General features: G+C 38.5%; 1 protein-coding gene across 1 annotated transcript in view; it reads right to left on the bottom strand.

Moving 5' to 3' along the window:
- Positions 1-16,206, bottom strand: part of Gap43 (growth associated protein 43) — a 92,115-nt gene that overhangs the window by 32,839 nt on the left and 43,070 nt on the right. Inside the window, exon 2 of the mRNA XM_028752441.1 lies at positions 10,093-10,660. Within this exon, the coding sequence (XP_028608274.1) occupies positions 10,093-10,660 (568 nt within the window). The remainder of the gene's footprint in view (positions 1-10,092; positions 10,661-16,206) is intronic.

Raw genomic sequence — 16,206 nt, 5'->3', positions numbered from 1 at the left:
CTCACCTCTGTCACAGCAGCGCTCTTGGTCCAGACATAAGCCATTCATCCTATGGTGGGGTAGCAGAAGGCTCAGTGGGCTTTCACTCATATTGCAAAGACTACTTAGACATGTCAGAGAAGGATCGGAGCCAAGAAACCTGGCAGATTATTCCTTCTCTGAGTGTGCCTATCACATACTGGTAAGAGTCACCCACAGGTCACTCCTGGAGCTGGGATGAAATTAATCACCTGCTACAGAACAGAGAAGCTCTGGTTTTCCTCCAGTTCACAATATGTTTCTAAACATAATGTAAAATGTCCCCCCTTGGTCTAGGAAGCCCTAGCTGTTTTGAATTCTGGCCATCACAGAGAGGACACATGGCCCGAAATAAAGACAACACTTTCTAGGGAGCTTCTTATCCTGCTTCCAAATTACCAGAAATGTTCATGACACCATGGATATTCTATATAAAGGAGAGTCCACCTCACTTTGCTATATAGAATGTGCAAATAAATCAGGAACATATCTTAAAATGACCATCACCAAGATCTTTTATTAGTGATTTTATGATCCTCTGTCCAACATTTTTGCTTTATGAAAAAAATAAGTTCATGCTCAAAGAACCTAAGAGTTGGCTTGTGCCAAGTTTGGAGATTACAAACTCATCTCCTGTATCAACTTGGGACTTTCTCCTGAATAGTACCATTCATTCATTCCTAATTCATTCACCAAATCTGCATTGCCTATCTACTCCAGCCAAAACATTAGCATAGATGAAATTCAACAATTGGTTTTCCCACTGTGGGTTAATTTTAACTACCCACTGCTGAATCATGACTTGAATTTAAATACTTACATTTTTATAATAATATGAATGAAAAGTAGTGCCTCTGAGGTGTGATTTAAAAATCTGTATCTATCTATATCATATATCTATATCACATATCTATATCATATATCTATATCATCTATGTATCTTTTGATTAGGAATATATTGTCTATTGAGACAAGTGAAGCAATTCTTGTATCAAGACCTCCTGGCAAGGTTCCTCTAATTAGCCTAAACAAAAATTTCATCTTTTTATGCTTTCTATTTTGTAAGGCTGCAGAGATATCTTCATGGTTGAAAACACACATTGCTCTTGCAGAGAACCTAAGTTCAGTTCCCAGCACACATGTCAGCAGACAACAGCCACTAACTCAAGCCCCGGAAAATCTCTGTACATCCACAGGCACTACAATCACATACACACACCTACACAGAGACAAATAATGAAAAGAATAGTTTTAACTTAGAAATTACTTAGTCTTAGTTCTGAGTTGCCTTTCTATTGTAGATTCCAGGAGAAGAAAGAAAAATGAAGATGATGATGGTGATGATGATGAGGAGGAGGAGGAAGAAGAAGAAGAGGAGGAGGAAGAGGGAAGAATGAGGAGGTGAAGAGGAGGTGGAGGAGGAGGAGGTGAAGGAGGAGAAAAAGGAAAAGGAGGAGGGGGGAGAAGGAGGAAGAGGGGGAGAAGGAGGAGGTGAAGAGGAGGCGAAGGAGGAGGAGGAGGTATTTCACATACGTAAAATAAATAATTTAAAATACCTCTAACAACTTGTATTGGGGTAAGAAAGGCTATCTTTCAGAAATGATTTCACTGCTCATGTGCTCCATGAAGGCCCCTTATTCTGAGCATCATTTATCAGAAAGAGCAAGTCTCCTTCCTTGTGTGGGTTTTTCTCTGTGAATATATTGACTTTTCCTCCAGAATAGAATGGTACAAGAGAGGCAAACCATGGTATGTGTGGCTTGAAAACTGAAAACAGGTTTGAGAATTGTTGAGCAAACTCATCTAACGTTATCTTTCCCGCAGATGCTAGATATGCCCTAATTGCAAATGCTAAGACTGTTAGCCAGTTTTGCCAAAGGTTAAATAGCCTATTACATAGAATACCATTGTCTAAGGAATACAAAGAAAATTATATCACATCTTTCCATATAATATGGCTTATCTTCTGGCAAAACTTTCCTAAACCCATCAGATGTCTGCTGAATGTATCCTTTATGTATTTAAGAAAGAGTTCAAGTTTCCAAGCTATTCCAATTGCTTAACTTTTTACTGACTGTGTTACTACTATCTTTGCTGTGACCAAAGTACCCAACAGAAACAACTCTGCAGTGGAAAGCAGGCTTCCTTCAGTTCATAGTTTCTGATGGCCTATTCCATAGTCGTTGTGACCTCCACACTTGGTTACACTTCATGACAACTGAAGTGTGTAGCAGAGTAGTTGCTTCAAGATAGACAGGAAGCAGAGAGAAGGGGATGCCTGAACATTTGGATGTTTTTCCCAGTTTGTCCCTTCTATTCTTTCCAGGTCCCACCATCAGGATTGTCTCTTCCTCCCAGTAAGTGATCCTCTGGAGTCAACCTCAGAGACACACTCAAATGTATACCTCACCAATTTACTAGTGATTATAAATCCAATCAGTCTGACAATAAAAACCACTATAATTACTTAATTAAATAAAGCAGATATAAAATTACATAAATAATGAATTATGTCTGGGAGGAAAGTGAAATATTGACAACAAAAGTATAGTCAACATAGTTATAATTTTCTGTTATAGAGTCTGGGTTAGGAGAACTAAACAAGGTTTAATCACATAGAGAACCACAATTTTCAAGTCTTTATTTCCAATTTCTAGTATAATATAGAGTTAAAAGTGCCCTTTGATCTTTTGTTGTTTGTTGAGCCACAAGATCTCTCAGAGCTGGCCTCCCAGATCCATTATCTTCTATCTGATCCCCTCTCTTCCCAACCTCATCCTTCCAAATCTACTTCCCAGGAGACAAGAAAATAAGAGACATCAAGAAAGTGGCCATGCCTGGGGAAGAGGCCATTTGCCAACAAATCACAGGTGTCTCTTTGGTATACCATTTGCCTTTTGGAGGACAGAGAAGAACCTAGTTTAACATATTTGACTGCCACTAAAACTAAATGTAAAGTCTAGAACAGCTAGCCTGAACTATCAATGAAATCTGATTAAGAACTCAAGTCTCATAAATTGAGGTGGTATGTATTCTATTGCACTGAGAGCATAGTGAAATTGCACTAAGTATAGTCAATAAGATGGATCTATTTGGGACAAGGTGTCACTCATCACCCTTAACCAGACAACCTGTAAATCTTTTCTTAAGCAAGCCCCAAAATATTTGCTTAAAAAGCCAAGATTGATTGATGTAAAATCAATATCTGGTATTTTGAAGATGGCAAATGTGCAAAACTTTTTTGTTATATGAATTAGAATGAATTTGCATGGCCTAAATCACTCAATTTCTCTCTATATAAAACTTAAATTGGATTTAGAAGCATGGCAACAGTTAGGCATGCCTTCATGTGTTTTCTACACCTTTATTTATGCTCTAAGCCACCTCATCTTGAGACAACAATAAGGATACAGTTCTCAGAGCTTGTAGCTGCTTGTGTGTTTTCTTCTGCCCTTCCATTCACATTTGGGTCTTGGAAGGGTTCAGCATAATGGAGCTATGGCTGTGGGAACAGAGTGAGGAGCCCTCAGTGCTTTCTTCTCCATCAGACTCTGCTTTCTTTCCTTGGTTAGCTAAGTGAGATCCCTGTATTGTGCTCATGTTTCACTTTTTCACACTTCTGAGACTGAGAGCGCATGTGTACACACGTATGCAGAATAAAAAAATATGAATGACTGCTTATAGCTGAAACTATTCTATATTTCAAGAAATATTCTATTTTCAGTGCCAAATATAATATGGCGAATTTTAAATTAAAGTGCTCACATGCATGCCTTTCTGCTTGGGAGCTTCTTTTACGAAGTGATAGACATTTATAAATAATGAAAGAAGCCACAAAAGGTCTCAACAATATGTTTCTTGATTCTGAAATGTATTTCTTCATCTTCTCTTTACTCTGCTTCCTTTGTCAACTACAGAAATAGAAATTACACTCCAACTCCTGTTTTCTAGGAAGTATGGCCCTAGATAATATGCAGGCAGTAGATTCTTTATAAACACACTTGCTGGAGAGAGGGATGCAGTCTAAACAGGTGTCTAACAAGACTCTGAATCACAAAAGCCAAATTTAGGGAGAGGTACATCCTAATTGTGAGCCAGGTGACCTGCAACCAACAGAGGCCTCCAATCTTCTACTTGTAATTTTCACTTTTCGTCTTGACATATCTGATGATACCTGCAATATTTCTATTCTGAACAGTTTCAACTGATCCTTGTAGCTCATATTGTTCTAACAAAGGGGCACTTGAAGCCCATTGGATCAAAATTACTTTAACATATCTCACTATTCTGGGGTGATGGTACTGAGAGGGAACTGAACAGGATTATGAGAGTTACTGGAAGCCTCCTTGTAAGGATGATCACTGATAATTCCCAATGCCATGGAGCATACAACTATACAAATTAGAAGATACTCTTATGTTAGCCAAGACACTTGGGTCCTTGAGCACCTTTCTCTGTTTTCTCCAGAATAGTATCTACCTGAGTGTATGTAAGGATTCAGCATGTAAGGCTTGAACTTTCTGGTTTGATGTTGCCTAAATATCAAATGTACTTAAGTATTTCACTTAGTCTCTGAACCTCAAACTTCTCTCACATAAAGTGGAGAAGGACATAGTATTAACACATGCCATAGGATGGTTACAATTGTTCAATGGCATACTTACCATGCAGCATTTCTCATAGGGACTATAGCTCTTAATAAATTGCCTATTAAGTGGTGTGTACCATTGTAAACAGACCTTCCATCTCCTCATTCAGGCTTACTTTCCCCTGCCTGCCTCATAGGTATGTAGAACAGAGCATGCCCCAGATATTTCCTAGCTGGAACGTTAAAAGAACAATAAGAGATTAGCACAACCACTGAGAAAAAGAAATGAGACAAGATCAAACATTTTAGCTTTAAAAACTACAAGGCTACCTAAAGGTAAAACGTTAGAAATTTATCAGTTTGACACCTCCCCTTTGTCAGTGACTGTGTCTGTGGGCAAAATAATTTTTTACTTTCCCTTCAGACTGTAAAAATAGAAAGGAAAATATTAACAAATGTGGCTGGATTGTTGTCAAGTAAAACCAATAAAAATGATTACTCTAGCTATATAAAAGTGGTCCATAAAACCTTAATAATCAACCATATTTAAGTAGTGTTCCACTGAGTAAACTGACAGGGTACCCATGTTTTATAAACAACATTTATAGACTTAAACAACTCGAAATTTCAGTTTTATGAGTTGTATATAAATCTGGGAAGTGGTTGAAGCCACATTTCAATTCTAAACCTTTTCTGAGGCATCCTGCCAAGCAATCATGAACACCCAGGGAAACCCCACTCTAACACATAGCTTGGTGAAACTGGTTTGTCCTTTTGAGAGCTACAGAGTAGAATGGGATGAAAAAGGGGGGGCTATAAGAAACATAAAGAATTTCTCTAAATCTGAAAGTGTATACTGGATTTTTCTTCTGCATAATTATTTTAGAAATTATCAATGTTCATCTGCTATGTTCGCTCATAACTTAGCTACTTAAATATGCATGATACAAGGCTTTTTAATATTATAGGTTAAATTACATCTGGGCCAAGGAAGCACTGTTGGCTTGTTTGTCTGTTTTTGTCCTAAAGTATACTGCAAATAGAAGTATTCCATACCTATTTGCATGATTAAGTTGAGATTATTAATGTGATTAAATTAAATGCTACTTTCTGGATTTCTTCACTATTTCCTTAACAAGTGAGATTGTCCTGATATAAAAGGAACAGGACTTCTACAACACCAGAAGTTATTCAAGATAGAAGGAAGTAAAGGAAGCAAGAATGAATTACAAAGGGGAAAGATAAAGGAAAGATAAAAGAGGACGGAGGTACAAAGATAATAAGTTAATTAGTTTCTCCTCAAGAAGAGACTTGCAAAACAATTGTAAACCTCCCTTTTCCCCTGAAATCTGTGTTGATAATCTCATTTTCAAAGATGTAATGAGACTATAGCAATAAAATGTAGTTCTGGAAAGATGGCTCAGTTTATAAAGTCATCTGCCACCAAGCCTGATGATTTGAATTTGATCGTCAGCATCCACGTGGTGGAATGAGAGGACTAGTTCTTGCAAGTTGTCCCTGGTCCTCCACATCCACGTGGTAACCCCCTCCCCCTTCTTCCCAAACATGTTAGAGTAATTTTTAAGTTAAAACAAATACATGAAATATAACCAAATCAACACCCAGAATACTTAGGTGGCATTGCTAACACTGTAACAGATGTTTTAGGGTCGTCTTTGAGGAAAATCCATCAGTAGTACAGGGTGTGAGAGACAGAAGCAGAGAACTCCATCACTAAAAGCCAGTGTGCATGCTGCCTGCTCAGCATGAAATACCAATATCATTAAAGGGAGCTTAAAAGTTCTCCCCTCATCAATGAAGTAGGGAATGTCCTATAGGTGCTTCAACAGGTTACTTCCTGTAAAAGAATCATCTTCCTACAAAGGAATCAGAAACTCATTGAAACCATTTGGTCACAGGCATACTGAGAGTTGAGTGTGTGCAAACAGAAACAGGGATACCTAGTTGAGCAGCTGAGGAAAATAAGAAAAGAAATCAGTATCCGTGCAAGAGGTACTCACCAGTAACAAAGCCATAAAGAGATAAATGGTGTTGGTAAATAATCTATCCCTTGTTTACAAATAATTTCCATATTATTAAAGCAATGAGTAGAGCTGCTTTGAAAATTTTTATCTTATTTTCTTAGATTATCGCTTAGGACTTATTTGGCCCCTGCCTCCTGGTACAGTACATTGCTAGCTTATCTCTTCATGTAGCCTCAGGATCTTAAATCAAGCATGGGAGCTGTCCATTTCCAAGTTGTACAGTTCGTCTGAAAATTCTGTTATTTTAACCAGGGTTAGAATGAAACTCAGTGAGAAGAGGGGAGGGGAACATGAGGCAGAGACTCTGGGAATTTGGGTCTGATATGATATGGTAGATCTTCTTGTCACCTTTAGTTTCTGTGATCCCATGAGATTGTGCAGTGCTTGTCACACTGAACAAGCCAGACTGATAGAATTCAGTCCAGAAAACTACAAGCTGCAAATTCAGAATCTAATTGAGATGAAAGTATCAATCCAAAGCTAAGACAATTTACCTAAAATTATACCATATTATTTGTGTCTATTCTCTAAGCTTCAGAAATCCCAGTTTAAAACATATGGCCTGATGAATCAAAACGCATCATCTACTGCCTCCTGGATTACCTTCACACCGAGCTTCTCTTGCAGCCCACCCAATAGCAATTCAATGCACCGTATACAGTCTCATTAGTTCAGATATTTTTCATCTAGAATTTGAAAAGCTTAAGACAGACTATGATCTCTATTTACTTTCAGTGACTAGACACATTTTAAATCAAATAAATGGTTAGACTCTGCAAAGTTGCAAGAGGACCATATAGACAGGTTAAAAATGTTATCTATAAATTAAATCTGGTCAATTTTTATTCTTCCAACATGTGACATTTATTGAATACTTACCACATAAAACATTATGATCAGTCATTTAGAAAGATAAAGTATAAAATTTAAAAAATGGAGTTCTTTGCCTGTCCTTAAATACATTAATATATAATATTTTATTATTAATATAATGTATTTATTACTATATAGTATATATAATATGTAGAGATATTTTTTATTGGCTCACCAAATTCTATCAAACCAAACAATGAGTATATACCTAAAATTACATCGTGTCTTTGTGTCTATTCTTCACACTTTAAAAATCTCAGTTTAAAAAATATGATCTAAGCAATGTCAAACATGTCAAACACTTAAAAGCATGATTGACTTCCAAGAGTTACAGAGTGGCATTATAGATATCTTCAACGCAGTTCCAAGACTTCTTACCTGAGCCTTGAACTTTAAGCCTAAAGAAAAGGAATCAAGACAATTTTGTTGAACAAACATAAACCAATGTCCTGGTCACATAGCTTGCTATTACCTGGAAAATGATATCATTGTCTTAACTGTAGGTTCAGGCCTCTAGGGCAGGTATGAAGTTACAATAAAGATCTAAAATAAGTCACTGGTAGAAAGAATCATGATTTATTTGAAGATAGAATGTGAGAGTGGCCTGGTAACTATAACAATTATAACAATTGATTGTTATACTCTAGAGATTTAAATGAAAAGGTAGACCTGAAAACACAAGAATAATCGTCTGCCATGTTTTAGTATCTAGGCAGAGGTTCAATGATTGCTTTATCAATTTGATGGTCAGATATCTTAACATTTTCTGGGTTAGTGTTCAGATCCAGTCTCATGAACTTTACCAGGATAGTTGTTTGGCCAAAATTTTGACCCTTAATCTTTGGGATAAATCTATAAAGTTCTAAATGGGCAAACTAACCCAGGTAAACTGGCACAGAAGTCACTTTATCTCTAAAGAACTTTGGAGTTGACAGGTATAATGGAGTTTAATGAGAGTCACCTGGATCAGTAAAGCACACCTCAGAGTGTGTCTGTGAGGGAGATTTCAGAGAGGGTTAGAGTCAGAAGTCTTTGTCCTACTCAATAAAATAGTTTATTTCATTGATTAACTCAGAATAGACTTAAACTGGTGGTGGGGTTAAAGAAGGTGTGGTCTAGTTGTGTGTACCATTGAAGTATGTGTCTTAAAATCAATCTCTCTCTCTTTCTCTTTCTCTTTCTCTTTCTCTTTCTCTTTCTCTTTCTCTTTCTCTTTCTTTCTCTTTCTCTCTCCTCCATGCCTTCACCCTCTCTCCCTCTTCCTCTGTCTCCATTTATCCATCCATCCATCTATATCTCCCATCTCTCTTTCTATCCCTCTCTCCCTCTTCCCTTCCATCTGTGTCTCTCTCTCCTCCTCCCTCTCCCTTCTCATCTCTATCCATCCATCCACCTATACCAACCCACCACATCTCTTTCTTCCTTGCTACCATTAGGTGTAAAACTTTGCTCTGCATACACTCTTGTTGCTATGATAGTCTGCATTACTATAGGCCTATGGCAACAGAGAAAGCCCATCATAGACTAAAACATCAGATGCTGGGGACAAGATCATTCTTTCTTCCCTTAAATTGTTTTTCTAGTGTAATTGTCACAGTGATTAAGGCAACATAAAAGGTATTCTTAATCACACCAGACTAGGGAAAGCCCTTGGAGATAATGATTTTCTGCACCCTAGATATGCTGGGGTGAGAGACAGAGCCAGCTTCCAGGGAAGAAAGTCTATTAGATTTGTATTACTCATAGGATGTTCTTTTCTAATTCTGTGCAGGCTCTTTGGGCCATCATAACAAAAACACTCCAACTTCCAAGTTATAGCTCCAAACTGAAGAGGATCCAGTACCTTTTCATAGTCACAGACAACTCTCAATTATTTATGCATATCAGAGAGTGGTCTTTGATGCTAAAACGATAATTTACAGAATTTTGTTTTGTTTTTGTTTTGTTTTGTTTTTGGCAACATCAACAGACTTATTTCCCTAATTGTGTCTGACCCCAATTAGTGTCACAGCTAACAGTCTCCAGTTACAAACATATATAAACATTCTCCACTTATAAGCAGATGCCACTCGACAATTGGTGGTGGGTGGAATGCCCAGAAGCACACTGTGGTGTAGGGAAAGGAGAGCTGAGATTATATTTTTGTTGCTGGCAATTCACACACTAGATAATCAATAAAGAGTTGGCTGTATTTATAGGAGGCCCTTCCTAGAGCCAAATAATCACATTAGCTAATTCCCATCCATGAAATAAATGTAGTCTCAGTAATTACTTATTAAACTAAGTCTATCAGCATACAGCACATTTTCTTTTAACTGGGATTATCAAGCTTGACTGTTTATATCAATCCAATTAAGATAATTGTCTGATTCTCCAGTACTAGCTGCCGTGTAATTCTTTCTGAGTTTTCTCTCAGGCTTGTAAATTTGAGGGGGTTCATCATAACTTTTGTGATTTGCAGTCCACGCTGTCTAGACAGTTCCCTCCGGACAGTGCAGGTGGTCTGCCTGTAGGCTTAACATCCCTGGTGCATCCCGCCCGTGGCCCCACCCTCACTGTGGTACTCACCTTTCTCTTCCTCAGCTTGGCTGCTTTCTGCAGTCTCCGTTGGAGGCTGCGCTGCCTTGGTGGCAGCATCCTCTGCGGCAGGGGTGGTGGCAGCAGCATCAGTGACAGCAGCAGGCACATCGGCTTGTTTAGGCTCCTCCTTGGCTGGGCCATCTTCGGCCTTGGAGGATGGCGAGTTATCAGTGGTAGCTTTAGCAGCACTTTCTGTCTCAGCTGAGCCGGCCTTTTCCTCTGAGGGGGCCGCATCCCCCTCGCCTTTCTTCTCCTCAGAAGGTGCATCTCCTGCCTTGCTGGGCTCCTCAGCCTTGGGGCTGGTGGCTGGGGCTGCATCGGTAGTAGCAGAGCCATCTCCCTCCTTCTTCTCCACGCCATCAGCAACGGGAGCATCATCCTTCTCCTTGGCCTCGGCCTCAGCAGCTGGTGCATCACCCTTCTTCTCGCCTTTGAGCTTTTTCCTTGTTATGTGTCCACGGAAGCTAGCCTGAATTTTGGTCGCAGCCTTATGAGCCTTATCTTCCGGTTTGACACCATCTTGTTCAATCTTTTGGTCCTCATCATTCTTTTCAACCTTTATGGAAAAAAGAGGGACAAAAAAAGAAAATTCAATGGATGGATAACTCTTTAGTGATTGATTATATGCTAAGCCCTTTTGGGGTCTGGGGCGGGGGAAGAAAAATTCGAATCAATCTTCAGAGACACTTTACCAGTCATTCCTCTTAGAGATACAGTTTTGAGTTATCACCATCTCTGAAGGATGAACTCCTTCTTTCTCAGCGGCCCTGTGCCGGGATTATAGACTTAGGTCACTACCCAAATGCTACCATCCTTCTGACCCCTAAGAATCCCAGGCATTCAAGGATATGATGGAGAAGCCCTATAATTCCAGAACTCTAGAAAAGGAAGTAAAGTAATTAGGGGCAAATTCAAGGCCAGCCTGGACTACACAGTGAGTTTCAGGCTAGCCTAAACTGTAATATAAAACACACTACACTACTTTAAACAATACAAACCAACCAACCAACCAAACAAACAAACAAACAAACATCACTGAGACTAGCTTTGTATGTATTTCCTTTTTTAAGCCAATGTTATTCTACAAACCAATCAAACAGGCCTTGTTTTAGATGCACCTCGATGATTCAAATCACATTTGCCTTAGGTTTTTATGAAAGAGCTCTCAAAGATACTAGGCCCTTAAGATTTCTGAGGACTCTTAAGCGTAACAATTTAAGAAATATTATGCAACAACCTATGCATTTCTCCCCCCTAAGCTTCCAAACATGATCAGAAACTTAATGTATTCAAGGAAAGAAGCATGCTAAATAGTTCAATAGTAAATCTCATCAGGGTTTTATGCAAAATATAAATGAATTTCAGGGCTTTGAGGAAGCCAGAATATGATGATTCATGATGCTGGTCACCAACTTTTTAACTATCTCAATGTGTGGTCTACTACCATCAAATAAGCACACCAGGACTTCAGAATTGGAATATAGAAAGCAGTCATTATCACTGAGTTTTAAAAGGTGAGGAAAAATTGTTTTGATTGTTTTTAAAAATTGCCTGTATTTACTAAATCACAATCATAGCCCCAAAGTCATTTAAACCTAAAATTAGTTTTTATTATCATAAATAAAGCATCCTAGTACTGCAGGCATGAAATTAGAATATAAACTATTTTACCTTTTGGTAATAACATTTACAGTCTTTCATGTGCTACATATGACCCTTTCTATTTGGAAATTCAATCAAAAGGTAGGAATAAAAAGTATGGTCATGGAAAGAAATGAATAGGCAAGTAAACAAAACTCTGTACCACGCCGATGCTCACCCTGGTGTCCTGTCTATATACATTTTTATTTTTTGACAGCTGTGTTCATTCACATACTGAATTTTACATGCTTGCACACACCCTCCGACGCCCTCTGTCACCTGCCCCAGCCTTCTCTTGCCCAGACACCTTCTCCTAAAAAGCCATCCTTCTGGTTTCACTTCTTCTTTCTGTGTGTGACCCACTGATTTGCATGCACGTATGTGGGACATTATTTACTGGAGCACAGGCAGCCTAGGAGAGAAGAAACTTCACCTCCTCTCCCAGTAATTGTTAACAGCCCATAGACCCACAGGAAGGAGTAGAGTCTCATAGGCCCTCCTCATTGGAGACGAAAGCTGCAGTGAGATCATGAGCACAATGGCTATGTACAATGACTAGGTTTTGAGAATATAACTTTTGCTCATTTTTGCGAGTCCTGTTTCAGGTGCTATGAATTATAGCAGTAAGTAGTACAGGCATTTGCTCTCAAAAAATTAATAAAAGTGTCTATTGCGTACTATGTCCAATGCTTGGTCCAAATCTGGCCTTGGCTTTCGCTTCGCCTTTTGCTCTAGACTAGGAAGTAAGTCACAGACTCAACACACAGTATGTTTTTCCACCTGTCATACCAGCCTAGCCTAGTGACCCAGATCCAGCTAATCATGATGTGGTCCTATTTGATATTCCTTGGACAGATATACAGATCTGTCAGTGCTTAGGTTTGTCAGCATGCTAGTGGATACACCAAGATATATTTTAAAATATATCTAAAATCAAGATTGACAATATTCTCTGTAAGAGTCAAGGCAACTTTTTCTTTTTCCTTAGTTTATCAGGCATATGATTCTAAACAGAAGGAAAGATAGATGATGATCACTTTGAAGGGGTCTATCCTCCTCCTTCCTCCCTCCTGCTGCACCATGCTACAACGGTTTCTCTATTGGAGGCACTATCTCCTTCCTGCCATCCTGCTGCTCTTGATGGCTCCTACTGGGACACACACAACACAATCTGGGGCACCAGCGCATCTGTCACTGCCAGGAGCCCTCTGCTCAGAGATGAAATCATAACCCTGTAAAATTAACAGTTGTGAATGGAGCCCGGAGTACAGCCAAGATGCTATTTACTGTACTCTACTGTGGATTTTCTGAATGAGGCACTATCTTATATGATAGGACATCTGCACTTGGACATCAATGCCAAGTGCTTCTTCAATCCAAATACTACTCCTTCTAGAATAAACAAACCAGTTATTTCAGATTAGGCGAACATGCGCCAGAGGCCCTCCAGTGATTCAGGAAAGCTAGAGTCTCATTAAGAACATAAATATTAAAAGAGGAAAAAGACGATTCAGTAAGTTAATCACAACTGAGGATGTGAAAGAAACCACTATGGAAGCCCACTGCTTTGTAACATAATCAAAAATATGACATTTTTAAAAATGGTGTTTGGACTCCTGTTTGGGTAGACAGTGGTTTCCCTAGAAGACACTAGTTATTAAATAAAAACCTTGGTGCCAAGTATGAGGTATCTCACTATGAACAAGAGACACTCTGGATCCCCAAAGTGGAAAGTAAGAAGTGGCTCCCCAAAGCTGTCCCCTAACCTCCACATCCACACTTCACCATGTATATTGGAGCACACACATACAAACAATAAATTCTCAATAATAATTAATAATTACTTATAACTAGAGGTGGGAAGTAGACATTTCTATTCAGAAAAGCATTTCACCTTCCATTCCATCTTCATAATCAGGGAGGTCCCAGAGAACCTCCCCGCACATACCCAACCTCTGCCAAGTCACAGGGCATTTCCACTGCTTTTAGTTTCCAACCAGAATTAAGGTCACTAAATTGCAGAAGAACCAGAGATCAATCTGGACAAACACTAGGAAAACTCTTCTGTTCTCATCCATTGTGTGATTAAGTCAGTGGCTCAATCTATCTTTGGACTCAGTTCCTTTTACCTAGGATACCCATCCCCCAAGTCCAAGATCATTGCACTATAAACTTAGAATGCTGGCATTTGGTGTATTTGATACTCTGTGAAACATCATGTTAACACTATCATTCCACACCGAGTGTCTATGCTAAGCACTCACACCAGTAAGGAGATGGATGCAATATGTTTCATGGGTGCCTAAGGCTCAGAACTAAAAATAACATCTATTTTTCTGGGATACCTCAGTGAATTTAAGGTTTTACAATTATCATGGGAACATCCAAGCAAAGTAAAGCTTAGCACACTATCTACTTCTAGACATTACAAGTATTTAACTTTTCTTTATTTATATATGAGGTAGGGTTGATTTTTAAATATTTTTTAAAACTATTATTGTGTTCTCTTTTCTGTGATTCTTTCATTCTGAAACAAGTCTGTTTATTCTGTACTACTAGACAGTATATGTCACAAGTATGGAAGTATGCAATATATATATATATATATGTGTATGTATGTGTGTGTGTGTGTGTGTGTGTGTGTGTGTGTGTGTGTAGGCACTCACAATTAAGAGACTGTGAGGTTTCAGATGAGACTTTGGACTTTTAAAAGGGCACTGGAAATTTTAAAGATCATGGATATTTGAAAGTTCAGCTGAATGTATTTTTGCACTTTTTGATGGTCACTTGACTATGGGAACAAGAATGGAAAGACATGGGTTAAAGGTGATGTGTTTGAGAATCAAACTGACAAGGGGTGGAGTTGTGTGTGATGGGTTAGTTGTCAACTTAGGAGTACCTGGAGTCTAAGAGACAAGCCCCCAATAATACACCTGAGTGATTATTTAGACATTGAGCATTCTTGTGAGGGATTCCATTTATGAAGTCACCTGAGATAGGATATCTATCCTAAAAGTGGATGGGCCATTCCTGAAGGTACTGGTCTGACTGCATACAAAAGATAAAATGAGCTGAACAAGTGCCTTTCCCTCTCTCCCTCCTATTTGTGATAGTGATGCAATAAGCTGCTTCAAGCTCCCAGTGGTGACTTCCCTACCATAAGAGATTGTACTTTTGCTAGAAATAAACCCTTTTTAAACTTAAGTTGCTTGCTTTGGTTAGGGTCTTTTATCACAGCAAAGGAATAGAATTCAGAAAGAAATAGAATTCAAAAATTTATTTAGTAGACTAAAATATGACCAATTTGATCTAGCAAAAGTTATTTTTAAGAAACATAATCAAAGGATAAGAGAAGTAATAAACAATGTTTCCTCTAACACAGGAGAGTGGTCATGTATATGAAAAGTTTTGATGTGGTCTATAAAATACTGAGAGTAAACTATTAATATATAAATATGAAATTTAGCAAATAGTTATGACCATTCTATTTATATTAATTGCTCAGTTTAGTGAAGTTTTATTGTCCTTGTGATCATAGTTGATAGTTTGTCAACATACTTTAGAGAAAACAATTCAAGTATCAAGCAAGTTTATACTAGTGGTTCTTCATGTGCTTTAAATGTAGTTAATGATCCAGAAATAGACTGAAATGTGTCTAAATGTGAAAGAGGGATGGGTGAACCTCCTTTAGTTCTTTACATGAAAGTCTGTGCATCTTTCTGGGAGGATGTAGAAGAGAAGAGTCACAGCTGAGATCCACAGGTTCCTTCCACACTGTGCTTGCTTGATTTGAAGATTTTTTTTCCCAAGGTAAAAGGAAACCAACGATCAGAAGAAGCAGTGAAACTTTTAAGCCCTTTCAAACAACTATCATAACTTGATTCAATTTCAATTTAAAGTTCAGTAAAAGTCCTTTATTAGTTATGGGGCAACTGAGACACTTTCATAACTGAGCAATTCCCCCAAGAAAATGTATGAGCAAAGAGGAATCCTGGAATTCCTGTCAGTGCAGCAGTGAGAGAACTTATGTCCTTCCTTTAAAAAAGGTGCAGCATATTGCCACTTTTGTAGAGTCAATAAGACATGTCCTTCTAAACTGGAGTTGGAAAGAACCTATGCATAAGACAAGGCATGTATCTATGCTAGCCATTTCCTAGGGTACATGCTAGACAGAAGCTAACTAAACTCTTACAGAAACCATTTGGATGCAGCAGACATGGAGATGGGTTGCCTGATTGAATCAAGGATCAAAGTCACTGACAGGCACAATCAGGCTCTGCTCTCACAGAGACCACTCACTATTCCTTTGGGGATCACTGAGATGGAAGAGAGAAGAACTCCCAACAGGCCTCCCAAAAGACTGACATTACAGACAAATCATATAGGGACCATAAAGTTTTTATTGCTGTGGTATGAAAGAAAAATGTCTCCATAGACTCACACATCTGAATACGTGGTGGC

The sequence above is a fragment of the Grammomys surdaster genome, unplaced genomic scaffold, assembly GCF_004785775.1.
Source record: "Grammomys surdaster isolate TR1022 unplaced genomic scaffold, NIH_TR_1.0 125901, whole genome shotgun sequence".
Lineage (NCBI taxonomy): Eukaryota > Metazoa > Chordata > Mammalia > Rodentia > Muridae > Grammomys > Grammomys surdaster.
Note: the sequence above shows the minus strand (reverse complement) of the source record. Positions and strands in the feature narration are given on the sequence as shown.